General features: G+C 58.2%; 1 protein-coding gene across 1 annotated transcript; it reads right to left on the reverse strand.

Moving 5' to 3' along the window:
• Window positions 1-156: 156 nt before the first annotated feature.
• On the reverse strand, window positions 157-27,973 carry COL11A2 (collagen type XI alpha 2 chain; the record flags this gene model as incomplete). The annotated part of the gene is made up of 66 exons (XM_081246195.1): window positions 157-602; window positions 1,320-1,526; window positions 1,885-1,997; window positions 2,556-2,823; window positions 2,936-2,989; window positions 3,184-3,219; window positions 3,527-3,580; window positions 3,726-3,833; window positions 4,086-4,139; window positions 4,282-4,335; window positions 4,430-4,537; window positions 4,809-4,862; window positions 5,410-5,463; window positions 5,580-5,633; window positions 5,829-5,882; window positions 6,270-6,377; window positions 6,718-6,771; window positions 6,915-6,968; window positions 7,200-7,253; window positions 7,481-7,534; window positions 7,758-7,865; window positions 8,048-8,101; window positions 8,204-8,257; window positions 8,399-8,506; window positions 8,638-8,745; window positions 8,951-9,004; window positions 9,174-9,263; window positions 9,408-9,515; window positions 9,901-9,954; window positions 10,181-10,234; window positions 10,334-10,387; window positions 10,526-10,570; window positions 10,693-10,746; window positions 10,831-10,875; window positions 10,975-11,028; window positions 11,301-11,354; window positions 12,382-12,489; window positions 12,852-12,905; window positions 13,028-13,072; window positions 13,202-13,255; window positions 13,487-13,531; window positions 13,786-13,839; window positions 13,934-13,978; window positions 14,170-14,223; window positions 14,411-14,455; window positions 14,882-14,935; window positions 15,059-15,103; window positions 15,195-15,248; window positions 15,422-15,475; window positions 15,633-15,686; window positions 15,794-15,847; window positions 15,934-15,987; window positions 16,150-16,206; window positions 16,468-16,554; window positions 17,023-17,097; window positions 17,382-17,444; window positions 17,676-17,717; window positions 17,818-17,877; window positions 20,018-20,197; window positions 20,879-20,941; window positions 21,560-21,637; window positions 22,440-22,631; window positions 24,099-24,261; window positions 24,738-24,948; window positions 25,083-25,232; window positions 27,892-27,973. 66 exons carry the CDS (start codon window positions 27,971-27,973, stop codon window positions 462-464), a joined length of 5,211 nt encoding a protein of 1,736 aa, XP_081102321.1. The 3' UTR covers window positions 157-461.
• Between the last annotated feature and the right edge of the window lie 22 nt (window positions 27,974-27,995).

Raw genomic sequence — 27,995 nt, forward strand, 5'->3', positions numbered from 1 at the left:
CAGCCCCCAACCCCCGCCCAGTCTCTGAGGAGAGCCCTGAGGCAAAGATGAGGGTGCCAGGCTCGCCCCTGGAGAGCCCTGTCTCCAAAGTCCGCTGATTTTTGTTGGCATTTCTCTTTATCTTTTTTGTCATTTTGTTTTCCACTCTTTAAATAATTAATATAATTACTTTTAAATACAAAATACACAGTGTCCTTTCTCTTCCACATGTTTGGGGTGATTGGGAGGTAAATTTTAAATAAGGGTCTCAGCTGTCAAACAGGGCACAGGCTCCAAGTGGGAGGGCTGCGAGCCCCAGGTGCACCCCTCCCCTGCACTGCCCCTGACTGGGGGCACTCGGTGCCCTGGCCCAAGGCCCCCTAGATGGCGAGGAGCCCTTCTGCGAGGTGGCACAGAGCCGATGCTGTGGGATTCCAGGTGGGCCTGGTGTCGACGGACAGGGTCAGACAGAGGAGAAGGTCTTAGCCCATGAAGCAGACAGGCCCCAGCAGCACCCCTCCCCGCCTCGGGGGGGCCCCCAGGTCTGAGAAGGAGGCGTCCAGCACTGGCAGCTGCTCCAGTACAGGTGTTCGAACCTCCAGCACCGTCCGGCCTTGCTGGGTCTTGGGGAGACACCAGAGTGAGAGGAGTGAGCATGGGAGAGGTACACAGGGCCCGCGGACACCCCAACCTCAGGCCCAGGCTCTCCGCGCCTTCAAGTGCCCTGAGTTGCTGTTCCTCTCATCCGTGTCCCATGTTCAGACTTTGCTAAATTTTCTTCCTAAAGTTTCTTCCAGAGAGTCAGGATTGGGAAAGCTGGGAAGGTTGTGCATGTGTGTGTGCATGCACACGCATGCAGTCTTGGGCCAGTCTGAGCAGCTTTGGGTTTGCCTTTGAGATTATCTGTCTGTAGTGGTTGTGTGAGCCTGTGTGACTCCACGGGGACGTGTGTACATGTGTTTGTGGGTGTAAGTGTGTGATGACAGCCAACACGATTCCACATGTGTGTACCTGTGTGACCCTCTCCAGGCGACTCTGGGGATGTATATACAGATTGGGGGTGTCCATGTGCCCCTCCATGGGGAGGGGGCATTGTTTATACCCCGTGTGTGCAGAGGGAAACCTGTGTAAATGTGCTTACAAGCCTGCATGACTCACTCTAGGTGACACTGCCATGTGCACACAGGTGACAACCACGTTCCATCCTTCCTGCCCTTCCTGACACCAGGAAGCTGGCCTCCTCATGCTCTCCCCAAGCACCCCTGGCCAAAGGGTCTTCCCACCACCTCCTCCAGCCTGAGTCTGGGACCCGCCCCCACCCAGCTCTCCCTGGTTCCCACCTGACAGCCGTCTCTGAATTCCTTGACGTAGGGGCTGGTCTCCGGGCTCAGCTCATCCTCATTGGCCCCTCGGAGCTTCAGAGGGCCATCGCGGGCCTCCCCAGAGCAGGGGTACGAGATGTTCTGGTAGGCTGCGACGCTGAGCAACCGCAGGAAGGTGAGCTGGACCACACCAACCGGGGAGCCTTCGGAGTCCACGTAAGAGAACTGGCAGGAGAGAGGGCTGTAGTCAAGGATGGACACGGGCCTGCAGAGCAGCTACAGAAGCAGGGCGGCTGAGCCAGGGTCATGGGTGGGGAATGGGTGGGAGGAAAGGGCTGGGGGAGAAATAAGGGGCCGGGGTGGGAACCAGGGGATAAATAAAAGGCAGACTTTTGTCTTAGGTTTTCAAGGGAAGGAGATGAAGTGAGCATCAGAAGACTGGTGAGAAGGAACGGAATAAGAGTCAGCAGGCTCTGCAGGGTCAAGGGTCAGGGAACTTGTCAAACAAACCCAGAAACCACTAGGCCCAGAGGGGGGCTCCACTGTGGTGCAAGGGACAGGGCAGTCAGAGGCCAGATCTCACCTGCGTGACATCATCCCTGGGCGTCACACAGGTTTCCCCTCCTGCCGTAAAGTTGCAGAAAACCCGGAAGGCATCCCGAGCACAGCCCTGGTTGGGGTCGACCCAGTACTCTCCTGTCGAGTGTAGGGGAGGGTCAGGGCCCCCGAGGTCTTGGACCCAAGATGCTCTTTGCCCCACTTCCCTCCCACTGCTCCAACCAGCCGCCCCCACCTGCCCTCAGACACCCAGTCCTCCGTTCCCCCACCAGACCCCCAGAACACAGCTCTGGTTTTCCTCATCACCTTATGCCCCTGTCTGTCTCTGCCGCCCCTCCCCCCAGCAGCACCCCCAGGCTCGCAAACGGAGGGGGTAGGAGCACTGACACCCTCACACTGGTCCAACGTGTGGCTGTAGGCTTGCACACGTGTCTGTGTGTGTACATGCCAGCATGTGTGTCCACGAGTCTGTTTATCTATTCCTGCAGACCCCGAGCAGATAATGAGCTGATGAGCCTGGTAGGACCATATCAGTTGCTAAATACTGAAGTACCTCTGACCCAGTTGGTAAAGAGCTGCTGCCCCGAGCCCCTCCACCCTCGGCCCTGCCCCACAGCTTCCCCAAGCCTCCCCCGACATCCATCCTGCTTGCTCGTGTCCACGCAGTTGTTCGCATGTCGTGTCCCTGGCACTGACCGTCAGGCAGCTCTGGGTGGCAGAGCTTCAGGTCCTGGCAAGTGCGAGCGGGGCTGTCCTGGGTCCCCGTCGGCCGCCTCATCTGCTCAATCTCCTCCCGCAGGGAGTCCAGGGAGCCAAAGATCTCCTCCAGCCCGCCAGGACTGCCCGGGGCCCCCCCGGTTGGCACGGCCTCATCTTCCTGCATCAGCTGGCTCCCATCCACTGAGCGCCGAGTCTTCTTGGGCATCTGGATGGGCAGGGGCTGGATCACCTCGCCGGGGGGGCCCTGGTGGAGGGAAGGGTGGAGAGGGCAAGAGACAGGTCAGGGTGAGGGCGATGCGGAGAAACACCCAGACAGAGGGGGACCGTCAGAAGAGCAGGACCTGACACTGACTCACCGGGTGTCCCGGAGGGCCCTGGATGCCTTTCTCTCCCTTAGGTCCAGCTGGGCCCTGCCAAGGGAGTCAATGAAGTCATGGAGGGGTCAAGAGGTCAAGAATGCAATCAAGGTCACAGAAGGGTCAAATCAGTCTCTGGGCTGGGAATGAGGGGCTCCACTGGCAGGGAGTACGTTTGTTTTGAAGAGACAGTCCACCCAGGGAAGGCTGGGGGGAGGGAAGGTCAGAGCTGGCTGGGGGTCACTCACTGTGGCTCCTTTGGCTCCTTTGGGGCCAGCAGGTCCCTGTGAAACGAGGAGCAAGAAAGAGATGGTCACCACAGGGGAAGATCAGAACAAGGAGAATTGGAGAGGCAAGGTCATGAGTTCACAGGACCGTGGAGCCATCACAAGAGGGGCAGGCATGGGGGACATGGGGACATTCGGGAGGCCCTGGAAGGACAGGAGTGGAAACACTGAAGGTGTAGGAACATATGGGGGACACGGGAGCCTATGAGTGTTATGCTAGCATTGTCGTGGAAGCCAGTGGGGGGTCATGGAGGGGGGCAGGGGGGTTTAGAGGACTGAGTTGAGGAACAGATGGGGTACTCACAGGGAGGCCGGGGGGCCCTCCAGGACCAATAGGGCCAGATGCTCCTGGGATGCCCTAGGAAAGGAAGGGGCCTGGTTCAACTGGGTCCTCCTCCCCTCCCCCCCCCCAGCTCAGTCTCCACCCCCCACCCTCCCACACCCCCATGGATCCCCACCCTCACCCCACCCTCAGACCTCCCAGGACCACGCACTCTACTCACCGTCTCCCCCTTTGGCCCTGTGGATCCCTGAGGACCAGGAAGCCCTCGATCACCCTTTTCTCCCTGCTCCCCCGGGGGGCCAATCAGTCCAATGAGACCTGGGTGACCCTGGAAAAGGGGCCAGGCGGTCAGGGGGATGCAGAGAGGAGACACGTGGATGGGGAGAAGGAGAACCACAGGGGTCAAAGCCCAGAAGACAAGAGAGGGAACCACAGGGGTCAAAGCCCAGACAAGGCCGGGTCTGAGGAAAGGCGGGGGGGCTGCCACGGCCCTGATTGAGGAAGGGCTCCCCAAGAGCACGAGGCCCCCCGGAGGTTTCAGGGGTGAGGCTGAGACACCTGGCAATGTGCGGTCACTCACCTTCTCTCCCTTGGCCCCAGCATCGCCCCGGAGGCCAGGAAGCCCTGGGGGTCCCTGTGGGGAGACAGGAAGTCACTCTCTCCTGGGGGAGGTGGGACCACACTCTCCCCCCACCACTTCCCACTTCCTCCAAGGCTGGATGCCCACTGCCCCAGGGCCCCACCACCACCCACCCACCCTGTCCACAGTCACTCACCACAGGGCCTGGAGGCCCAGCCTGGCCTGTGGCCCCGGGACGGCCTTGCTGACCCTGCAGATTTGAGGGGACCACGGGGATGAGGAAGAGTGTCCCCACACCATGCACCTCCCCCTCCCCAGCCCAGCCTCTCTGCTCCGTGACTCACCACTGAGCCCGGGAGCCCCCGCAGACCATCAGGACCAGGTTTTCCTGCTGGGCCTGCAGGACCCACAGGGCCTGTCTTTCCCGGGGCGCCCACAGCACCAGCATCCCCCTGAAACACACCCAAAAAAGTGTCCTGAAGGGCAGAGGAGGGGGTGTGGCTGGGGCCAGGGAGTCCAAGGTGGACGGGGGTGAGGCAGGGAGGAGGGGTCAAACCCCAGGGACCCCTGGGGCAGGGACAAGTATAGGGAACCCTGTCCCCACAGGGGGCTCGGCGTGGAGATGGTGGATGTGGGGGAGGCATTTGGAGGCTGCAGTGTGAGGACCAAAGGGGTGGGACGATCGAAGGGATGTTCCAGCATCCAGGGTGGCCTCTCCCTCACCTTGGCTCCCTTCTCTCCTTGTCGCCCCTCAGGACCAGGCGCACCAGCAGGTCCCTGCAGGTGGAGGCGGCAGTGAATAGCCAGGCTCACCTCCCTCCCCCTCACTGTCCTCCTGGTGCAGACACACACGTGTACACACACACACGTGTACACACACACACGTGTACACACACACACACACACCTGCGCATGCACAGGCACAATCGCAGAAGCCGACTCATGGATGGGAGAGCCGGTACAGCTGTATCAGCTATTAAAATACTGAGTAGTTCTGTGCATTTGGTGAAGAGCCTTTTGCCCACACACCACCAGCAAAAAGAGGGTTAATCCCTGACCCAGCAGGGGCCTCCCCAGGAAAGCCAGCCCCTTCCCTCCGTGTCCATTCTGATTGGTTGGTACACAACACCACCCCTGGCAAGAATAGACAGAATATACAGGAACAAATATACACAGCACACTTACAAACACACATGGTCACACACATACACACCTCACCCAAGGACAACCGGCACACCAGGCATCTCCCTCCACATCCCACCTGCCATTGCCCCAGCTGCCATCCAGCCTGCCCCGCAAGGTCCCAGGTGACGACCTCACTTACCCGCTTTCCAAGTGGTCCAGGAGGTCCATTCTCCCCAGTGGGACCAGGGGATCCCTATGGAGGGAGGAAGAGTGGTGGGTGAGGGACCCCTCGGGCATAGGGCATAGTAGAGGGGAAACAGGGCTGAGGGCCTGGGCTTAGTGGTGGGGTAGGGGTCACCGGGCACTCACAGGCTGTCCTGCCTCTCCATCTTCTCCGCGGTCACCCTTAGCACCATCCTGGCCCTGCAGGGATGAAGCAAGGTCAGAGGGGGGGGGGGGGCCCTGACCTGGTTGGCATCACCCCCCAAACTGCTAATCCTCCCATCCCTCCACCTGCCCTACCACAACCCTGGTCCCCACGCCCATGCCCATCGGCCACACAGAGCCCCTCCAGAGCAGACCACCTCTTCGCCCCTCCCCTCCCCAGGTAAGACTCACCCGAGGGCCACCTTCTCCAGGAGGGCCAGGGTCACCAGGAAAGCCAACAGGACCCTGATCCAGAGGGAAACCAAGGGTCAGGGTCACAGCCCCCTAAGCCCACGCAGGGCCAACACAGACCCCCATGGCCACATGCCACACTCTCCCTCTCTACAGGCAGTGCCCACCTGCACCACTTAGGAAGAGGGTCTCCAGCACCCCCTTTTCCCCACCTCCTGCACTGCCTGCCCTCTAAGGCTTTCAGGTTATTAACTAGGGTTTCTCTCACTTTCTCTCTGGATCCCCGACCCCGTACATCCCTCCCAGGAGACCCCATTCACAAAGCCTTCCTCCCAGGCATCCCCCACACTCTTGGGCTCCCCAAACTCCAAGATCCTCACACCCATATCCCCAGATCTCCATTCACAGGGGCCTCCTCGCAGCCTCTACCCCCAAACTCACAGGGTTCCCTTTGGGGCCGTCATCACCGGTGGGGCCCTTAGGCCCTGGTGGTCCCGCCTCTCCTGGCTGCCCCGACTCTCCTTTCTCCCCACGTTCCCCGCGTGGACCCTAGAGGATGAGCGGAGGTTACAGATGGTCCCAAAGGGGTCCCAGAGATCAAAGATCCAGCCCCTTCTAAGAAACCTCCAGCCTCCCCCTCGTGCCTCGCTGACATCGGGGTGCACACAGAAAGTCAAGCCCAGGGTGGGAGTCCCTGGCCCCTCTTGCCTTGAAGGAAAGGGGGACAGAGCCCGCCCGGATCCAGGAACCAGGCCTCACGGAGAATGAGCGGGAGCACAGACTCATGGGCTGCGCAGGAGTTCCAGCTCCAGGAGGTCACAGGAAAGGTGGGGGTGGGATTGAGGGGGGGAAGGGGATTGCGGAGCAGGGCCTCAGAACGACCACTCACCTTGACCCCTGGCTCGCCCTGGAGTCCCGGAGATCCTGACTCTCCTGGCTCCCCCTGCAAGGAGATTGGGGTCAAAAACCTCCACCACCACCCCCAAAAAAATCCTGATATTCCCCCTCACTCTCTTCTGAGCCCCCCAAATTGGCAAAAGTCCAACCCTCATCCCCCCAGACCATCTATGTACCCCTTCCCAGTACCTTCTCTCCAGGGGGACCCAGGTTCCCAACACCTCCAGGGGGACCTTGTGGACCCTGGAAGAGGAATAGAAATAGGGATCATTGCTTATGGGAGGGGGGGGGGCCATGGGAGGGCGGAGCCTGGAGGAGGGCCTGAGGTCAGAGCAGTGAGACAGTGGGAGACCTTCCCAGGGTCCACCGGCTTCTCTTGGCATCTGAGATGAGACTAGAGTTTACAGTCTGGGGAAAGGGAGGCAGAGGACTGGCCACACTGATCTGGAGGGACAAGGGGCCAAGAGGACTCACATCAGCTCCATTGGGTCCAGCTGGGCCTCGAGGTCCTGGGGGTCCGGGGGGTCCCTGGAGAAAAGATACACATGATGGGAAGGGAAGTGAGAGAAAGCGAGCCATGGATGCACGTGAGTGGTGGAGGGTGAGGGAGGCAGCCAGGCCAGGGAATGGCATGCAGGGAGCTGGGAGTCGGGGGCAGTGGGCTGCTGGGGTGGGGGCTGGATGAGCAGGGGTGTGCCTAGCGGGTGGGGCTGGAATCAGTCGGGATCACACCCTATCAATGGGGTCCCACTCACCATAGGGCCCACGTCTCCTGTTTCTCCCTTCTCCCCCGAGGGGCCTGGCAAACCCTGCGCAGGTGTACACAGCACAGACCCAGGTGACCAAACCACCTGGAGCACAGCCCTCGGCAGAGAGATCCCCCCACCCAGATTCCACACACCCCCTACCACCCAGTCCTCTGCCGCCACCTCCCCAGACCTCCTTTGTCATCAGGGGTCTGGGGGGTCTGGGGCAGACATCAGCTCCAGCATGACCCTGCCTCTCAGCCCCTGTCTCCACCCCCCAACTCACCTGTAGACCAATGGGTCCTGGGGGCCCATTGAACCCTCTTGTTCCTTCATCACCTTTGGCTCCAAAGTGTCCCTGGGGACCCCGAGCTCCAGGCTCCCCATCTGCCCCCTGAGGTGGGAGGAGGGCAGGACAAGGACACAAAGATGGTCGTGGGTCAGGTGTGTTCTAGCCACAAGCCCCACACAGAGCCAGGCACCAGGCCTGGAGCCCCCCACTCCCACCCCCAAGCCCAAGGGCAGAGGGAAACTGAGGGCAGAATCAAAGCTGCAGACAGGATATCGGTCACTCACCGCGGCTCCAGGCTGCCCCACGGGACCAATGGGTCCAGGGGGTCCAGGAGGGCCCTGGGGGAGAAAGAAGAGTCAGAGATGGCAAGACAAGGGGAGAGACCAGGTGGGAATGAGGTTAAAGGCCAGAGGTGAAAAGTCAAAGGAATGGACACTTACATGTTCCCCCTTGTTCCCTTTAGTGCCCTTCTGTCCGGGGTCTCCCACTTCACCCTGGGGGTAGAAAGCAGGTGGGACGTCAGAGGAAGGAGTGGGTGGGGCGGGGAGAATAAGCAGACAGGGACTGCGGGCCATGCCCAGACCAGCAATCTCATCGGGAAAGAGACTGGGTCCAGGGTCTGTGGGCTCCCTCACCTTGTCTCCATCCTCTCCTGCCACGCCCGGGGGGCCAGCAGGGCCAGGAAGCCCCACGGGACCCTGCACCCCATCGCGGCCAGTCGGACCGATGGGGCCCTTCTCACCCTGTGAGAAATGAAGGAAGGAGTCATGACCCAGAGATGGCTGTGCCCCTCAAACACCCCTACAGGAAATCCCCCGTAACCCATCAGCTCACAGACCCCTCCCCAGCATCTCCCCAGGGACCCCACACTCACCGGAACACCCTTCTCTCCTGCTGCTCCAGGGGGACCTTGCGGCCCTGGGCGCCCTGGGGGGCCAATGGGTCCTCCAGAGCCTGCTGCACCTCGCTCCCCAGGGGAGCCCTGAGACAGGAGATAGAGTCAGACACCCCCCAAGGAAGAGACCACAGCCCTCCTACACCAGAGGACCACTGACCATGGTTCCCAGGAGAAGAGCCCAACATCAGATGCCTTATGGCTGACCCTGCCCGGTCCCGCAGCCCCGCCAAAATCCAGATGCCACACCGCATCCTTCCTTCCCTCTGCCCCCCAGGGACCCCAGACTTACTGCAGGGCCAGGGGGACCAGCTGGACCTTCATTTCCCTTCAAACCAAGTCCGCCCTATGAACCAGAGATCAGAGGCAACAGACATGAGACAGGAAGGGGGGACATGGGGTCCAGGAGACATGCAGGGAAGGATGGGTGTGGGGATACGGGAGTAGGGTGACGCTGAGGGGTGCCGGGAAGCCTGGTGACTTATTACAGGCAGCCAGGTTGGAATCACACTCACAGCAGTGCCAGGGAGGCCCCTCTCTCCCGGGAAGCCCCTCAGACCAGCAGGACCATCCTTCCCTGGGGCCCCAGGGGGCCCAGGGTCGCCCTAAAAGGAAACAGAGGTGATGAGCCACTTCCACGCTCCCAAATTGGGCAGAGATCTCTGTTCCCTCAAATCCCCATTTGCCTGTTCCCTTAGGCACCCCAACCCTAGACCCCCAAGTTCCCCCCTGACGGACCCCTTACTGACCTTTGTCCCTTCTTTTCCAGCTGTTCCAGTGAGTCCCTGCTCTCCAGGGGGTCCCGGGGGGCCTGGGTGACCTCGCTCCCCCATGGGCCCGGTTTCTCCTGCGGCTCCCTGGGAGAGACAGAGAGACTCCAGCCTCAGAGCCTTCACTCTGTCCACCTTAAAGTTTCCCTTAGAACCCCTTCATGTCTGCCCCAAAGCTCCTGGGAAATTCCCGGAGCTCTCCTAGGCCCCCGCTCTGGTTTTCATTCCCCGGTGTGGAGTAACCATACCACCTGGTGTCCCTGAGGGGACCTTCCTCTTCTCCAAGATGCGAGAAGATGAGAACCGGTCCAGGAAACAGACTGAAATTTGGGATCCCTGCTCCAAATCCCAGTCCCAGGGGCCCAGCTCAGGCAAAGGAGGGGCAGGGGCCCGTGACCAGGAAAAGGGAGAAGAGAGGCAGATAGACTAACTCCAGGGTCTGGGGTCCTTTCTCTCCAGGGAGCAGGCATACCTGGGGTCCCACCACTCCTGGGGGGCCAGGGGGGCCGGTCTTCCCTTGGAAACCCTGAGAGAGGAAGAGAGGAGAGGGCAGTCAGAACACACAGTCAGGCGTGGACATTGTGGCACGGACCCCAGGCTCCCGGCGGGAGGGCAGGGTCACCACCAAGTCCTTGGCTGTGGTCTGAGCAGTGCCGAGATGCACTCCACGCAGCCAGGAGAACCTTCCCAGCGGGCCTTCGGGACAGGACAGCTCGGGAGTGAGGGCCTGAGGAGGCTGGGGCACCACTTACCACTTCTCCTCTCTGGCCTGGGTGTCCCGGCAGCCCATCCTTCCCAGGGGGGCCCTGGAAGAGGTTCAGATGTCAGGTGAGCTCTAGGCTGGGAAGGCGGATGGGGAAGGATTCACAGTACCAAGGCGGGTCAGAGGTCAGAGGTCAGCTTACTGGAGGTCCTTTGGGGCCAGGAAATCCGTTAGGGCCCTGAGGTCCAGGGAGACCCTAGAGACAAAGCTGGGTTGAGTCAGGAGAATGGGGAAGGGTGCTGGGCAAGGGGCCTCTCCCTGCGGTGAGAGGGAGCTGGCCCCACTCCGGCTCCCTGGGGAGCGCTGGGGAACAGGGGGCTCAAGCCACACTCACCCTCTCTCCGGGGGGCCCGTGGGGGCCATCACCACCCGATGTTCCCTGTGGGGGAAACAGTCAGAGAGTGAGAGGAGATGCTTTCTAGCCAACCCTGAGGCCAGAGGAGTTGAGGGCAGCTGGGCTACAGGGCAGAGGGGGGGACGAGCCCTGCCAAGACCACCAACCTTAGCTCCAGACTTCCCAGTGGCGCCTCGGGGTCCCCGCTGACCCCGTGGACCCTAGAGAGAGGACAGGGGAGTTGTCAGAAAAGCCCCAAAGCACCTCTTTGGACCTTGAGCCGCATGTCTCTCCCCTGCACTCACCGTGGGGCCACGTTCTCCCCGAGGCCCTGATTTCCCCGACAGGCCCTGGTGGGAACGAAGCAGAGACAACACATCACCCGGGGCGTGAGGCCGCTGCTCCCAGAGCTGCCCCTCCCTCTGCCCCCCAACCCTTCCCCAGCTTACACGGGCTCCCTTCTCTCCACTGGCTCCAGGAAAACCAGGAAATCCCAGAGACCCCTGGTGAGGATGGAGAAGGGGAAAAATGGACACGTCACAAAAGGAGAGGACCAGGGAAGGGCCAAGGGAGGTCAGGAGAGGTGGAGGCGGCAGGGTGGGAGACGCGGGCTCTGCCAATAACTAGTGCTTCTGGCCTCTGTTCCCTCATCTGTAGAATGGGCGTGGGCTAAATTCTCTCTAGGGTCCCCCGCTGCTCTGTCAGTCTGTGCTTCCTGTAATTAGGGGTCAGGGAAGGGAAAAGGAGGAGGGGCACATGCGGGGCAACAAATCACCTTGGGACCCTGGCGTCCGGGGTAGCCAGGCAGACCAGGAACACCCAGCTTGCCCTGTGGATGGACAGGGAGCGATCAGGAGCGAGAGGAACCACGGATGCCGCTCCGTCCCTGGAGATCCCAACCCTCAGAGATGAGGGCGAGCCCCCACCCAGCAAAGCCCCAGCCCCTGGCCCCTCACTTCCCACCTCCCAGGATGCCTGGCTTTTGTAACCTCTCCTTTGCTGAGAGTGGATTTTCCCCAAACTCTAGTGCTGGAATCTCACCTCCCCTGTGTCTTAAAATCTGCCGCTCAAGTCCTGCAGGCGCTGTGATCCAGCCCCTGCCTACCCGTCAACCTCAGCTCCATCTTCCCAGCACACAGTCCTGCTCCACCAAGACCTTGCAGGCACCCACCCCCCGCCTCCCTCCTTGGCTCCACTCTGCACCACCCCGGGCCCCCCCCCCAACCATCCACCCCTGCCCCCTGAGGCTTCAGGACCTGTCTTGCCAAGGCAGCTGTGGAGCAGAAGTGGGGAGCAGGGGCTCTGCAGCCTGACTTTTGGGGCTCAAACCCTGGCTCTGGCCCTCACTGGCTGTGTGATGAACAAGTTTCTAAACCTCCTGATGCTTCAGGACTGTAGTAGCGCCCACCCCACAGGACTGACAGGACAAGTTATCACGGTGCTGGCACACGGTGAGGGCTTGGTGAGAGTTAGCTCTGAAGATGTCAGAGCTCACCTCCTCTCTGACTCTCTTCCTTCTCGGAATACCTACTGCTTGGAGTCTGGACACATTTTCACTCTGCCCGGTACCTTCAGGTATCCTATGACGGCCTCTCTGCCCTGTCCCCATCAATCTGTTGTAAGGTCTTCACAACAGAGACTTTTCCTTGACTTCTTATGTATCCCCCCACCTTCAACGCATCAGTGTCTAGGAGGCGCCATATACACAGAGAGGAGCATAATGCATGGTCATCTTTGATTGACTTGCAGACTTCAGCTGTTGGCACCCCACCCCAACCCTGATCCCAGCGCCTCGGGCCTCATCCCCTCCATGCCCTAGAGCATGTAGACCAGACCCCTCACACCGTCCCCGTCACCTTCTCGCCCAGGAGCCCAGGGGGGCCAGGGTCTCCAGTGGGTCCAGTGCGTCCCTTCGGCCCCTCGGGACCATCCTCTCCCCTGGAACCAGGGACTCCAATCTCGCCCTGGGTGAGGGGGTTGGAGAAGTGAGTGATAGGGACTGGGGGAGGGGCTGAGCCCCGAGAGGAGAGGCAGGCCCCAGTGAGGCTGAGTGGGGTCGGTGGGGGTCCCCGAAGCTACTGCAGGACAGGGAGCCCCACAGGGGCAGGGAGAGTGCTGTGATTGGCGAGCTGGTGGGTCACAGAGCACGGAGTTGGGTTCCTGCTCAGATCAGGCTCTAGAGGGCGATTAGGTCCTCTAAAGGGAGCCTGGAGATGAGGAGTCTGGGGTATTGGGGGGGTGGGGGGAAGGCTGGTAACTGGAGGCTCCAAAGGGGAGGATCATCAGCACTTAGAGTTGGGGAGCCACTGTGGGGGTTTCTACTCACCCTGTCACCTTTCACACCCATGTCACCTTTGAACCCAGGAAAGCCATCCTCGCCCTGAGAAAGATTGGGGTGAAAGGACACCACAGATGATGGAGGGAGGGGGTGAGGCAGAGATGGACAGAAAGGCTGGTGTGGGGCAGGTGGAGGGGCTGGGAAGTTAGGGGCGCATTGCTCACCTTTTCACCCTTGTGACCCTTCAGACCCCGAATTCCATCCACACCCTGGAATTAGAGTGGGGGATAGAGACTGACAGATCAGGGGAGGAGGCTGGGCTGGCAGGACCAAGCTCCTGGGGCCCCAGCTGGCTCCCCTGACCCCAGCCTTTATCTCCCAGCCCGGTGGTTCGTTACCTTGACGCCTCGAGGTCCTGGGTATCCCAGAGGACCCTGAGGTCCAGATGGACCCTGGAAGAAGACAGAGAGGCATTAAAAAGGGGTCTCAGGGTGTCACCATGGGGACCCCCTAGGTGTGGGGGAAATGGAAGTTACAACATTGGAGTCTGGAGAGGGTTGGGGGGCATAGGACAAAGGACTGCCAGAGCCGCGTGACGAGATGAGGAAATCCCAAGGACTTGGAGGCCCAGGGTCTGGGTGGAGACCCCTCCAGGGGACGAGAGGAGGCGTGGAAGATCTCACCTGGTTTCCTTTGGTTCCAGGGGGACCTTCTTTGCCCGGGTGACCCTGGGGGTAGGGGAAGGACAGCGTGACCACTGGCCCCTGTCACCTCCTGCACCCTTCCCTACACTTCTTCCACCCAAATGCCCCCCTGGGACCTAATGAAACTGACCGACCATTAGCAGCAGCACCACCAGTGACCTCCCAGTGCAAGGGACACACAGTATGGACACTCACTGAAGGTGCTTGAAAGTCATTCCCTGGGGTGGAAGGTCAAGGGGGATTAAGAGGTGGGGTATTAAGAGGTGGAGGCCACTCACCGGGGGTCCATCTGAGCCAGGCATGCCAGGAAGCCCTGGTTTCCCTCGAGGACCCTGCAGGGAGATGAGGAGGCTCAGCCCCAGCCAGATATTTGGGGTCCACCCTACACCCCGCCTTGGCCCATCCACCATTCCCCCGATCACTTACCTTCTCCCCATGAGGGCCGATGGCACCCTGGGGCCCAGGGAGACCCTAGACACAGGAGAGAGAAGTCACTGGGGGCCCCCCAGGGGTGGGCCACTCTCTGGCAGCAGCCCCCATTCAGAGCACGAGCAGCGAAGGCTTGAGACCCTTCATTTCCTGTCCCCACCCGGGATCTGGCCCACTGTGGAAGCCCAGGGGAAATCATTAAAGTTGGGGAGGGGATGGACAGGACCACTCACCTGGGTCCCAGGAGTGCCCTGTTGTCCAGGAGGTCCTGGCTCTCCCTGGGGTCCCTAGAAACAGGCAACCAGGCAGGGGTCAGAAGGAGATGGTGACAGAACAAACAGGGCAGAGAGCCGAGACCCAGCAGGGACAGCCGAGACGGCAGGCAGGGGGTCGAAATGGTGGCAAAGGGAACAGGACTTTGGCAGAGACCCCAGGGGCTAAGGGTCAGGTGGGGTCTCCATGTCCATCACTCACCAAGCTTCCTTTGGGACCATGGGGACCATCCATGCCTCGGACTCCCTGAAACACGAGAGGGGCATGAGCAGGCTGGAAGGCGGCCCTGGGCCCTGGAGGGACCTGTGGTTTCTGAGGCCAGGCCATCCCAGAAGGTGGGACGGGTCAGGCATACAGCAGTTCATCCCAAACCTAAGCAAACACAGCCGGTCCGGATCCACAGGGCGTGAGGCTCTGGGGCTCTGGGGCTGTGGGTTTGTGGGGGTTTGTTTTGCTTTTCTTGAGGATTTTTTTTTTTTTTTTTTTTTGGCTATGATGAGAGCCTTTGGTGCACTACAAGACATGGTCCTGCAAGGGCACCATGAGGTGAAGGCTGAAGCAGGGCTAGGTGGGGGCCAGGGAGGAGGAGCTGGAGGGGAGGGAGGAGAGAGGCAGTCAGGGAAGGTGGAGAGAGGGAGAGGGCAGGGTCAGAAGTCAGGGACAGTCACTTACCGGGGGCCCAGGAATCCCAGGTGGACCTTTGGGGCCAAGGAGACCTCGAGATCCCTGCATTCAGGTGAAGGGAAGATAGGATCCGCATGGGTAAGAGAAAACGTGCCCCTTTCATGCCCACATCCCTCCTCTGGCATCCCGAGAGCCACCCCCATCCCCAAACCCCTTGACACTCACCGACTCTCCAGGCAGCCCCCGAGGCCCAATCTCCCCGTCGTCTCCCTGGAGGAGGAGGACATGGTGAAGCAGGCTCAGCATCCAGACCTCTCCTGTACCCAGCCACCCCCCTGCCCCCGCTGTCCACAACACTTACCCGATCTCCATCCTCGCCGGGGGGCCCAGGAAGGCCCTGGGCACCAGTATCACCCTAAAAAATGGATGAACAGGTAAGAGGGGGTGCACAGACAGACACTGACTGTCTTCAATTAACCAACCAATCTCCTTCACTGAGCTCCTGCTGGGACCCTCAGCCTCCTACCTCGCCTCCCCTCCACAGAAGATCTACCCCCTCATCACAACACACCATGCCCCTATACTCACCCTGTGTCCTTTCTCCCCAGGTAGCCCTGGGAGGCCATCAAATCCTCGGTCACCCTGGGGAGAAGAGGGGCAGCGCAGGTGAGGTCCCAGTCCCGTTCCCACCCCACCCCTCTCTACTGTGTCCTGAGTGGGGAGCGGTTATCCCTAAAAACAAATGAGCTCAGGTGGGGCTGGGAGTTATGGGTGTCAGAGAGGGGCCCAAGCCTGTTACCTTCACTCCAGGTTCCCCAGGCATCCCTCGGGCTCCATCAGCACCCGCTCGGCCCTGGGGGTGCAGGGGAGGTGTCAGAGCAAGCGGGGGCACAGTCCTCCACACCCCATGCCCCGTCTCCCATCCCCCACCCTCACCCATCCTACCCCCAGGTCACTCACCCTTCGCCCAGCCTTGCCAGGGGGGCCCATGAGGCCCTGAGGTCCTCTGGGGCCCTGGGAGGGAGAGGCAGGGGCAGGGTTAGTGGGTATAGACAGTGGGGGGACACTGGTTTGGGGATCAGGTGGGTGGGGGCTGTCACCTGAGGTCCCAGGTCTCCAGATTCTCCTTTCAGTCCAGGGCTCCCAGGTTGTCCCTGTGAGAGGGAAGACAGGGTGGCTGTGCTGAAGGACACACCCATCGGTGGCTTCAGAGCCCTCCCCCAAAGAAGCAGAACACTTGCAACTTGGTCCTTTTCCAGAACTATCCATACCCCCCCTCACAAAGAATCTCCTATCCCAACACCCCACTCACTCACCAAGGGTCCAGGGCGGCCTGTGTATCCCATGGGACCCGGGGGTCCTCGGAGCGCCAGCTGGGGGAGCAGGGGAGACGGAAGAGCTAAGCAAGAGGCAGCTGGAGAATTCCAGACCCCAGGTCACTTCCCAAAGTCACCCCTGTACCCCGGATCTTCATTCCACTGCCCTATATCTTCCCCAACCTCCCTCTCAACCCCAAGCCAACCCAGATCTCCGCCTGCCCTACATTCACTCCAACCTACCCTTCCAACTCTTCCTAGAGTCTTCCCCTTCCCACCACACCCCTCCCCACACCAAGATCCCCCAGCCTTCCTCACCCGTGCCTGCTGAAGAATTGCCTGGGCCTGGGCCTCCTGGGCCGCCACCACGGGGCCCTTGTCACCCCCACCACTGCCAAACCGGAACTGCGGGCCAAGGAGAGAAGGTCTAGGGCCTTCCAGGAAATCCACATGACCCTCCCAGCCAGAGGCATCATCCAGCATGTCTGCCCCATCCCCCAGGTTCCAGGACACCACTTCCCGCCATGCCCCCCTCCAGTGTCTCCCATGGGTTCCAGGTAGTCACTTAGAGGTTTTCAGAGACTCAACTCCTGTCCTCCACCTCCACTCTTGAGCCTCTTCCTCCCCAAAGACTCTCCTTTGGCTCTAGACCCCCGGAAATTTAGGATTTTCTGCCCAATTCTAGATGCTCCATGTTTGGCTCCAGGTCATCTAATGAGGCCCTAAACCCTCCACCCCTAAGATCAATCTCTTTGGGTGGATGGTCTTTAGAGACTCCTCCTTGGTGTTCCTGCTCCTCTGGTTCTTGGTGACACAACACAATTCTCCCGCCCTCCCCCCTCAGCTCGTTCCAAAGCCCAGAAGACAACTCACTGGGAGCATGAGGGATGTGCCGGGAGGGCCAGGAGCCCCATCTGATCCAGGGAGCCCTGCTCGGCCAGGGGGGCCCTAGAGTGGGGAAAGAATGAGAAGGACACGGCCACAGGGGGTTGTTAGGGTCCTGGCATCATTTTGAAACCCTCCTCAACAGAATAAATATAGACCTCCCTACATCTTTCCCAAGCTCTCCCCACACCCCGTGGAGAAAAATGATGGTGAGACACCAGACTACTCGCCTCCCCAACCAGAGTCTACCTTCTTTTCTAATGATAAATTACTGAGCATGGTACCCCTACTGGGTACCAGTGGCTCCTCTGCAGCCCTCCCCCCACCCCCATAGGATGTCCTCATACCCTCTCGCCTGGGTCTCCAACTGGGCCTGGATTGCCTTGGATGCCAGGGGGACCAGGAAATCCCTGAAGAACACAAGAAGAGGGTGTCAGGTGTGGGCGTTCAGATAGAAGAGGGGTATGTGGCTGAGGGGTGGTCTCTACAGAAGAGATCTGGGGATCTGGGAAGCTTTGATTGGAAGGATGCTCTGAGTTCTAAGAAGGAGGCCTGGGCCTATGTGGGGAAGGCACAGGTGAGCATGTAGGAAGCATCTCTGTGAAAAGAATGGAGGCTAGTGGGTCTCAGCTAGAACTCACCGCAGGGCCTTCTGGACCAGGGGGCCCCTCCACTAGCATACCCTGTGGAGTCAAAGGTTAAAAGTCAGAGCCTATAGGGCTAGCACCCCCATCTCCTTCCCTTCATCCCACTGCCCTCAGCTCGGTGACCACAGTGACTTACAGGTTCCAGCACCGCAGGCTCTCCCTTCTCTCCTTTCAGCCCCCGGGGACCATGGGCAGCCTGAGAGAGACACATATGTAACCCCCAGGGGGGCCCGTAAGCAGCCAAGACACCAGGACTGCCCCCATCCCAGTGGCAGTCTCAGGTCCTCTGGAGACCTCCTGACCCTACCCCCAAGTCCCTTCCTCCTCCTCTAAGACTCCCTCTTCACAGACCTCCCAGGTCTGCCAAGGGAGACCTCAGGGCTCCCCTCCCCGCAATTCCCAGCTCCACCTCAGCAAACACAGTCTCCTCATCTCCCTGAGAACCTCTCTCAGGAAGGTCCCCAGACACTTCCTGGGATTCCAAACCCCCAACCTTCCCAAACCCTCTTCTAGAGGACTGCACCTTATTCCCCAAACTCCCTGAGAACCTTAAGAAACCATCAACTTCCTCACCTTTACCCCACCTCACCAAATAAGAATCTCTCTAAGATTGTGGATAGATTTTTACTTGGATTTAGGGGAAGATCATGCATCCATATGAGGATCTGATGTAATCTATGGAGTCTTTCTCCAGAAAAGAAAAAGTGTATGCCCTATGCACAGAACTTTACTTAGAGTTTCAAGGGGTTCACAGGTTTAAAACTCCCTGGAGATTAGACATTCATACTGTAAGTAGATCTGGAGAGCAGTCCCCACCGATATCTCAAACTGAGACCTCATAACTGGATTTTGGAAAAATACAGCTCCTGGGCTCAGTTGCTCAAGCCCCGAGCCAAGCCCCTCAAGTCTTCCCAGTTCCTCTCCCAGCAAGGATGCTACACCCGTCCTCTGACCCTCATTTATACTTCAAGCCCACCCGTCGCCTCTCTTCCGCACTTCCACTCAGATGCCCACTCCCAACTCTGGGGCCAGAACCAAGATAAGGACAAGGAGAATGGAGGATATTCACCACCACCACCCAACTCTCCCAACAAAGATCTTCAAAATGCCCCCCTCTACTTCCATCCTGATCAAACAATAGTGATCAATTTCCAAACTCTCCCATACCCCAGATCAACCCTAAATTTCCAGAAAGCAGCATAAGGGAAAGGCAGCAGAGGGTCAAGGGTGGAATTGTTAGAGCAGGGAGGGTGGGATGAGGCAGCGGGGTAGAGGCAAAAGATGAAGTGAGTAGACAGGAAATACCCCACTGACAGGGGGTGGTTGGAAACATGGGACACAATGAAGGGAGACAGAAAAAAGGGACAAACACTTGGAATCAGGAATGATACCAGGGCCAAGAAAAATTAAACATGGCCAAGACGGCTAGAAAATGAACCAGAGAAACAGGAAGTGGTGGGACAGACAGGAAGCAGCCAAGGAAAGAGGATCCAGGAAGTGGACCTTCAACAACAACATGGCTACCACAACCAAGAGAGAAAAGAAATTCACAAAACAGACAGAAAGTAACTCTGGGAAATGGATTATGACAATGAAAGGCAATTCTTCCAGCAAACACAAACATCAAGGCTAGTACACACAAGAAGTGGCTGTGATAAATATCTAGGCCCACAATGGAAACTTTATGATTTGGATGACCTGAGACACATAGGAAGCGGCTTATTATCAAAGGATAAGAGGGCATGAAAAACTAGAGCCAAAACACAAAAAATAAGTCCCTTCCAGTTCAATCTGACACAGTCACCAGAATGGATGCCATGACTGGAGAAGACAGGAGGGGAGCCATTGTAGAGAAGGGGAGAAGACAGGGGGGGACAGACAGGAAGTGGCCTGTAGGTTAGAAAATGTGAGAGAGGAAGTTAGATCATTTGGCAGCAACACGGACAAGAAATTGTTTCGACCAAGAAGAAATGATCGAGACAGACTGAAAATGGACACAAGGTAGGGGCTTATTGACCAAAAGCTTTATAAAATCCAGCTTGATGGAGACAGGAAGTGACCAAGAAAGACAGAAAGTGGCCATAGGATTGAAAAAAAAAAAGAAAAGAAAGAAAACAACAACAACCAATTGCCCTGGACAGAAAGATCCATAGAATAAGACTTTTGGCAAGGGAAGGCAGGAAGTAATGTTTTCAAGCAACAGATACATCTTATGTGAACAGAAAATGGAAAACCACTCAGACAAGAGACAAGAGACAACAATCAAAAACAACAGGAAGCGATTCTTGTAGCTCCCACTGGAAGTCAAGGATGGAAGAGGAGCTCCTTTCACTTACGGCTCCCAAGTGGGCTGTCTCCGCAGAGAGTGCAGGGCCAAGCTCCGTCTCCTCACGATAATCGTCCCCATAGCCATAGGTGTAATCGTAGGGCCCTGCTGTGGGGTCTGTGCCACCCTCCCCATATTCCTCTGTCAGGAACCTGTCGGCTGTGGAGGGGACCTGGAGATCTGTCTGCTCCTTCCCGGGGATGGGGAGGGAGAGGGGTAGACGGGGGCATTAGGGCCGAGAGGAGGTTTTCCCTGGACCCCAGGGTGTGACAACTTCCAGCCCAAAGGATTCTGAAGGGTAACAGGGACTGGAGTTTTCCTCCCAAGAAGAGCAAGGGGAGCCGTTGTAGAGAAGGGGGATGGCCATCAAAGGCCCCCAGTGTGGAGGGAGGTCCAGAAAATGGGCCCGGTTGGAAGAAATGATGGGTAACAAGAAGGGTGGCCAGAGGGCTGGACACAGAGTGGACAGTCCATGGACATAATAATCGATGAAAGAATCTAAGGAATGACCAAAGAAATGGATGGAAAGAGGGGGAGAAGAGGAAAAGGGACAGCATTGGACAGAAAATGGCTCCTGGGAACAGAAATATGACAGAAAGTAAAACCATTTGACACCAACAGGGAGAGGAAGTTACTCCAGAATCAAAGAATAATGGCAGGAGACATGGACACTGGAGAAGACTGACTGTTCTGAGAGAGGAAAGCAGACCGATAGGTCCGGAGTGACCAGGAGACAGAAGGACACGAATGGAGATGACAAAGAGCCCTCCGGCCAGAGGAGGGGCTGGTTCATCAAGATGACGTGGGGCAAGGGGAGTGGGTCACAGACGCCCACCGACCCAGCTGGGGCAAGGGTGGGGGATGGAGTTACCTCCTCAGGGGGTGGCAAGGGGCGTGACTCCAGGTTTCCTTCCTCTTCACCTGGGGTGGGGTCCTAACCCCAGGGGGAAGGTGTGGGGAGAGGAGCACGGGGCGGGAGGAAAGGAGAGAGGTTAGCAGAAAGGGAGGCCAAGCAGCAGTTCACCCCCAGGGGGCAGTGTCTGTCTGTGCTGGGGGGTGGGGGCAATCTCAGATCTTGCAGCCCCTTAGGAGGGGGGACGCTTTGGGGAGAGTGAATCTCCGAAGTCACAGAGGTTTGGGGGCAGAGATCTGGATGCCCCGGCTCTACCTGCCGGTAACCGCTGCCTCTGGTCCTGGGGGGGCCCCGGGCAGTGAGGGGAGCTGCCATCCGAGCTGGGCGCTGGGAGAGGGGAGGCTGGCCCCGAGCTGGGCCAGAACCTCCACTTCGAGAGGGGGACGCCTGCCGGGCCGCTGATCTCTTGGCAGGTGGGGTAGGCTTTCGGGGAGGGGTCCGACGCCCCCTGGGGGGAGGGGGAGCCCTGTGGTTGGGGCTTGGAGGCCACTGCAGCAGAGAGACACGGGAGGGGGCAGTGAGGAAACGCCCACAGTCTAAGTACAAGGTGGCTCTCCCCGCATGTGGGGAGGAGAGGAAGGTGTCATAGATGTTTGCAAGGGGTGGTGGGGGGGAACGGGAGAAGTCCCTCAAGTTTACCTGATAATCAGGGGTGGTCACCGTAGTCATCACGTCGTAATAGGGGGGCTCGTAATCATAGTAGAGAGACTCAGTGGACTAGGGTTAGGGAAGGGGCGGTGGGAATAGGTGGGAAGGGGGGGCAGGCAGGTGAGGAGGTGGCGTGGGAGTTGGGGATGAAAGGAGGGGTGGGAGTCAGGAGAGAGAAGGGGTGGTGGGAAAGGGGGGTGGGTCCCACACGTGGGACAGAAGCAGACGTGATTAAGAGATTGACCCTCCAATCTTCAGACCACTGACCCCTGTCACTGTCAAGACTCCACCCAATTCGTACCCTCCCTTCCCTTCCGCCCCCCAGTCCCTTATCCTGCACCTCCCTGTGCAGGGGGCCAGAGAGAGGGCCCCCGTATCCACACTTGCACAGACCTACCCTACCTCCTACTCCTTCCCCTCTTCCCCTCCTGGTCTTACCATTTCAACTTTCTCCCTCTTTCTGTCTCTCCCCTCCTCTGCTCTCCCATCCTCTGTCCCCAGCTCTCACCCCCACCCTCCATGGTCTCGCAATCTCTTAATTCGAGGAAGGGATGGAAAGCCCAAGGGCATGGCCCCAGGAAGACTAGCAGAGGAGGAGACACAAGGAGGGGACACGGCTCCCAGCCACGAATTCTTCATGATGACTTTTTATTTTTAAATGAAAATAAAAAGGTTGATGAATGAGGACTGGGGGTGGGGGAGTATGATGGGAATAGAGGGTACAGCTGGGGAGGGGCACAAGGGAGGGGAGAACAGGAGCCCAAAATAGGATGGGGAGCTCTGGGACATGGGGGGAATTCCCCTGGGGAGATGTGAAGGTGTCTCCCTCCCTGGGGTGTGCTGCAGTTTGGGGTTCACCCAGCTCCCTCACCTGTCGCTGGGGTTCCTGGTTTTGTGACCTATGAAGTCTTGGTGGTTGCTGCTTCGGAGATCTCTGGGCTCTGTGAGACTGTTGTCTCTGAGGTCTCTCCCTCCAACGCCCCTCGCACTCCAGCTCCTTCTGTTCACAGGATTCATAGGCAGCTTGCACCCCCGGGACGATGGCAAGCTCCTGAACATCACCCTACAAAGACAAGAGGAAGGGACACCAGTGGAGGGAGGCAGAGTGGGCTTCCAAGAGACACAGGGTAGAGTCTGGGACACGGGGTCGGAGGCCAATCCGAGATAAGACTGTATAATGGAGAAGGTCATTACCAGCCCTCCCATGTGCACAGTTCTTTTCAGTTTTCAAAAGACCTTCTCATTCATAATGCCATTGAACCTTCACAACAACTGGACATTTGGACAAGGATTGAAGTCAGTAGGACAAGGATCTTTATGCCTATTTTCCAAGCACATTCCATTTGTAAAAGTTCAAAGAGACAATGACTGGCCCAAGGTCACTCGAAGTGGTAGAATCAGGACTAGAATTCAAACCTTCCAACTGTAAGTTCAACTCTTGGCCTACACCCCGCCCATGTGGCCATGCATGAGCCTGTTCACAAGGGCTTCTGGAGACAGTGGCCCAACCTTAGTTGCTTTGACCTTCCAATGACAGTGACGATGAGAATTCTCAGGATCTCTGGAAATGGGGGGAAGACACGTCTGATTTCCAGTGGCATTTATTTGTGCCCACATGTGGTGATAAGCGCACCCTGCATTGTATTCTAGTTTGGGGTTACTGTCTCATCTCCACAGTGGAACTGGTGGTTCCTTGGGATGATAGAGATCTGATATTCTTCTTCTGTGTTCCCCCTTAGTGTTGGGCCAGCAGGTATTCAGAAAATGTTGACTGGCTGGGTGGGTGAATGGACAGATGGATGGGTGGATGGATGGATGGATAGATGGGTGGGTGGGTGGGTGGGGGAATGGGGGCTCGAACACTTGACTGAATGGGAGCGTTGATGGATGGTGAATGTATGTGTGGGTGGATTGGTGGGTAAATAAATCGGGGGTGCACAGTAGATACAAACAGTATGTAGGCAGATGGATGGAAGTGAAGAAATGGTAGGGTGGAGAGTGCAGTGGGTAAATGAGTTGCTAGAGGCATGCGTGTATCCTATGCATGGGTAGACGGGGTGGGTGAGTGGATGGATGAGTGAATAGATGGATGGATGGGTTAAAGAGGATGGATGGATGGAAGGATAGCTGAATAGATGGGTGGTTTAAAGGAGGGAGTGACTGAGCAGGGGAACTATGGGCAGGTGGGAGAATACAAGACTGAATGCTTGAGTAGGTGGGTGAGTGTGTGAATGGATGCATGGGTGAATAGATGGGCAGATGAATCAGTTGAAGGGATGGATGGATGGGTGGACTAATGAAAACCGAGTGACAGAATAAGTGACTGTGGACAATCCTGCCACATAAGTGGGCACCCAATTCTCCTACAGAAAAAAAAAAAATTAGCCCTGAAGATAGGAAATGGAAATATAAATTTATGAAAGGAAAAGTGAAGGGTAGGACATAGGAAGACAGGGTACTGAGGTCAGAAGGGGAGTGGATACAAGGCATAGGACCAGAAGTCACTCCTCTCTCTGACTGCTCTGGTTACCTCAAAGACTTCTTCATCCAGGATCTGAGCACCAAAGATGATCACGCCTCGGGTGTCCAATACTGGATGAGCACTTCGGGGGAGGGGCCGGGTGACTCGCTTCTTGCAATCAATTATGAGGGTGACCGACTGGCCCTTCACAGCCACAGCCACACGGTGCCATCTGGTCATAGGGACAGGGAGGCGGGAGGTTCAAGCAACTGACTGAAGGGGGGAAAGTCAAGAGGGCTGAGCAGCCCTTGATGGAAGAGTTGACAAGCCAATGATAACAATAGTAGTAATCACAGTTAACTACCATGTACCGAGGGTTTACAATACACCAGGCACCATCCCATCACTTTCTCATTTGATTCTCACAATTCTATTATCCCTATTTTTCAGACATAGAAACCGAGGCTCAAAAAAGTCAAGGAACTTGCCCAAGGTACAAGCTAGTCCTACTTGCAAGGATTTAAACTCTAAAGCCCAAACTCTGGGCTAGAAGTGACTAGGCAGAAGTTTGGGCAGCGGGTAAGTGAGTGGTGGCCCACAGGGTCAGCAGGGTTTCCTAGATTAGGGCGTGGGGGCTCTGCGGGCAGGGGCCAGAGGGGAGCTCCTGAAAGGGTAGGCCAGACAGGCCAGAGGAGCAAACTGACTTACTTGCCATCTGCTAGGCTGAGGCCTCGGAAGACGGGCTGAGCAGGGGGTTGAGGCCGTCCAGTCTGGTCCTCGTACAGGAAGCGGACAGGTTGGCCAAGCTCCAGGCCCAGTTGTCGGACGCCCTGGGCACTATAGACAGTCAGGAGGGGAGCCTGGAGGCCAGGGCGGGTCCGGACAGCAGTCAATAGAGAGAAGTCTTTGGGAAAGCCTCCTGGTACCCGAGAGATACACACAGGTGGAGTGAGAGGCAAAGCGAGACATTAACCCCTTCCCCTCTCGTGTCTGATCCCAGACCCTGCCCCGTGACCTTGGCCAACTTTCCCTCCTCCAGCGTGTCACCCATACCTGGGAAGAGCTGGCGGGTGGGTGCACTGAGCTGGGCGGGCCGGGACACTCGGTAAGCCACATCAGCTGGACAGATGCCTCTCGTCCTCCGGACACCGTCAGGGAGGGAGGCGAACCTCAGGGCCCGCAGCACGTCCACAGGGGCTGCACCTGGGAGAGTCCACGAGGGTCAGGGGAAGGGACACACTCTCAGGAAGGCCCACACAGGGGACATCTGGGGTCTAGAGCTCAGCTTCCTGGGGCTCAAACTCCTTGGAAGATAAAAGTCACCTCTCCCTTACTTGCTCCTGAATGGGGCCTGAATGGATGGAAAACGAAAGTCACCTGGAAAAGGGCAGCACTGAGCCGGTATTCAGCTCCGTGCCCACCACTGTCCCCGCCTCCCAGCCTCTGTCTCTGTCACTCTCTCCCTATCTCCGTCTTTCAGCCTATGAATCTCTCTCTATTCTCTTTTAACCTCTCTGTCCCAACTCTGCCTTCCCTTTACTCTAGCTCTGTCGCGCTTATTCTCTCTGTCTCTGTGGGTTTTTCTCTCTCCCTGGCTCTTCTGTCTTCCTCCGTTTCCCTCACACTCTACCGAACGGTTTCCTTTCTCCCTCTCTTCTTCCCTTTCTGTGTCTCTTGGTCTCTGGGTCTCTGGCCTCAGTCCCACGTCTCCAGCATAAACAACATCTGGGCAAACGATCATCCTGGGCACGGGAGGTGCAGGGGGGCCACGAGGGAGGGAACAGAGAGGCAGCTCTGTGGGGAGGGGACTGCAAGCTGCTGGGATTCCCGTGTTTGGGGAGGTGGGGACACCTCTGACCATGCAGAGGAAGGAGATACAAGAAAGGGCCACCCCAGGAGCTGGTGCCCCTGGCTTGGGAGATGGGCTGGGGTGCAGGGGTGGGTGGGGAGCCTGAAGCTGCCACGCGGAGCCGGAGCAGGTCCAGGGCCTGGAGCCACACATCTGTGGATCCCATCAGAGTCCTTTGCCCAAAACCAGGGCAAGCTCCCCACACCTGGAACTTTGACCGTGCCTGCCCCCCGACCCCGCCACGGTCCAAAGATTCAAGACCCGGGTCACCAGCCCTGTCACCCTAGAACCCAGCTTCTGAGGGTTCAAACTCCTGAGAAGACACAGGTCGCCTCTTCCTCACTTGCTCCCCAATACACATACTTCTCACTCCATCAGCTCGATTGGAAAAATCCCAAAGAAAGTTCCAGCAAAACCCTCATAGAAGTGTGGGGCAGGGCAGGGGCCAGAGTGATCGGGAGAGCAGAGGTGGGTGTGGTGGGTGAGGTGGGGCGGGCAGGCAGAGAAAAGGCCCTTTGAGTCCAGAAGCCGGGAAACCACGGCCTTGCCCCCTCCCACCCCCCTGCCCTAGCCTGGCCCCCACGTGTGGCAGCTCCGCAAACACCAACACACAAGGGCCGCTTTGAGAGACGAAGGGTAAGTGAGACAGAGACACAGAGACTCACAGAGACCCCAGGCCAAGGAGACCTCAGAGGGCCCCACCCTCCACCAAACCCCAGAAGAGTACAGTTCCATCCTATAGACAACCTACCAACAGGTCTGCCCACCTATCTTCCCACTTCAAGCTACATACGTGCCCCACTGTCTCTGGCCTCAATCTGTCCCAGTCTCCCCACTGGTGGCCCCATCACCCCCACCACTCTACCTCTGGCCCCCCAAACGCCCCTTTCTTTACTCTGATGAATTCCACACTAACCTATTTCCCACTAGAGTCCCACCTCTACCCACTCAGCCCCCAAATAAGAGACAGTCATCTCAGCCATCCCCCTGCCTCCATGTTAAAGTTGCCCTTTTCTCCCTAAAAAAGACTCCTAGAGTCTACAGACATCCCACACTTCAATTTTCTGTCCCTGAGCCTCACGCTCCTCCTATCTTGAAAGTTCTTCCTTCTGTAATCCAATCTAATCCTTTATGCTGCTTTTCTGACCATCTTCTCTCCAAAGCAGAGAAGAAATGAATAGTCAAGTTATATGCAAACCAGCCTCCAGTGTTTCCCCGGGGGGAGGGGGCTTGCTCCAGCCTGCCTAGTACCCAGGTACTCCCAGCCTCCTCCCCTCCAACATCAAACCCCCTTTCTTAGGAACCAGGACTTCTGGATCCTGGGAAAAAGAAGGAAAAGATTGGGATTGTGGATGCCAGGGTCCCAGGGGAGCCCGGCTGGCCAGAGGGGGAGGGGCGGGGCAGGAATGCAAAGAGTTGGCTCCTGCCTCAGACACCTGATCCTGGCCTGTCCAGCGGCCGTCCTGTTGGCAGCCAGCCCCAACGCTCCCCAGAGCCAGCCGCGTGGCAGCATCGAGGGCACGGGGAGGGGGAAGGGGATCCTGTCGGGGAAGCTGATGGGACAAATAGTCCAGGTATCCCTTCATTCTCTACTTTCGAGGCTCTGCTCTGACCCAAGGATGCTCCCCCACTCACCCCAGAGATACAGACAGAAAGACAGAAGACAGACATGCGCCTCTCACCCATCAACATTGGCATCTACCCCTGACTCCAGCACCAGCTGGACCACAGTGGCCGTGCTGGAGGACCCCACCATCCAGCCCCACTCACTGCCCTCAGGTGATGCTCCGCCATTCAGCCTAACCTGCCCTCCACCAGTCACTTCAAGGAAGCAAAGAGATCCCCACCCTGGCTCCAAGGAACCTAGGTGTCCTGCCCTCCAGTCTGGACCCCTGACCCCCCCCAATCCCATTCTTGGACCCAGAAGCTCCCCCCTGCTGCCCAGGCATCAGCTGTCCCCTGTCCCGAGGTGTGCGGAGATTCCGATGAACGAGGCGCTGGGACTCCCCTTACCTGCCCAGGCGGGGGCCGCGCTCAGGCCCAGCAACAGCGGTACCAGCAGGAGGAGGCGATGGCAGCGGCTGCACCGCTCCATAGCTGGCGCCCGGAACGCCAGG

This window comes from Mesoplodon bidens (assembly GCF_964165515.1).
Source record: "Mesoplodon bidens genome assembly, chromosome: 10".
NCBI classification, from domain to species: domain Eukaryota; kingdom Metazoa; phylum Chordata; class Mammalia; order Artiodactyla; family Ziphiidae; genus Mesoplodon; species Mesoplodon bidens.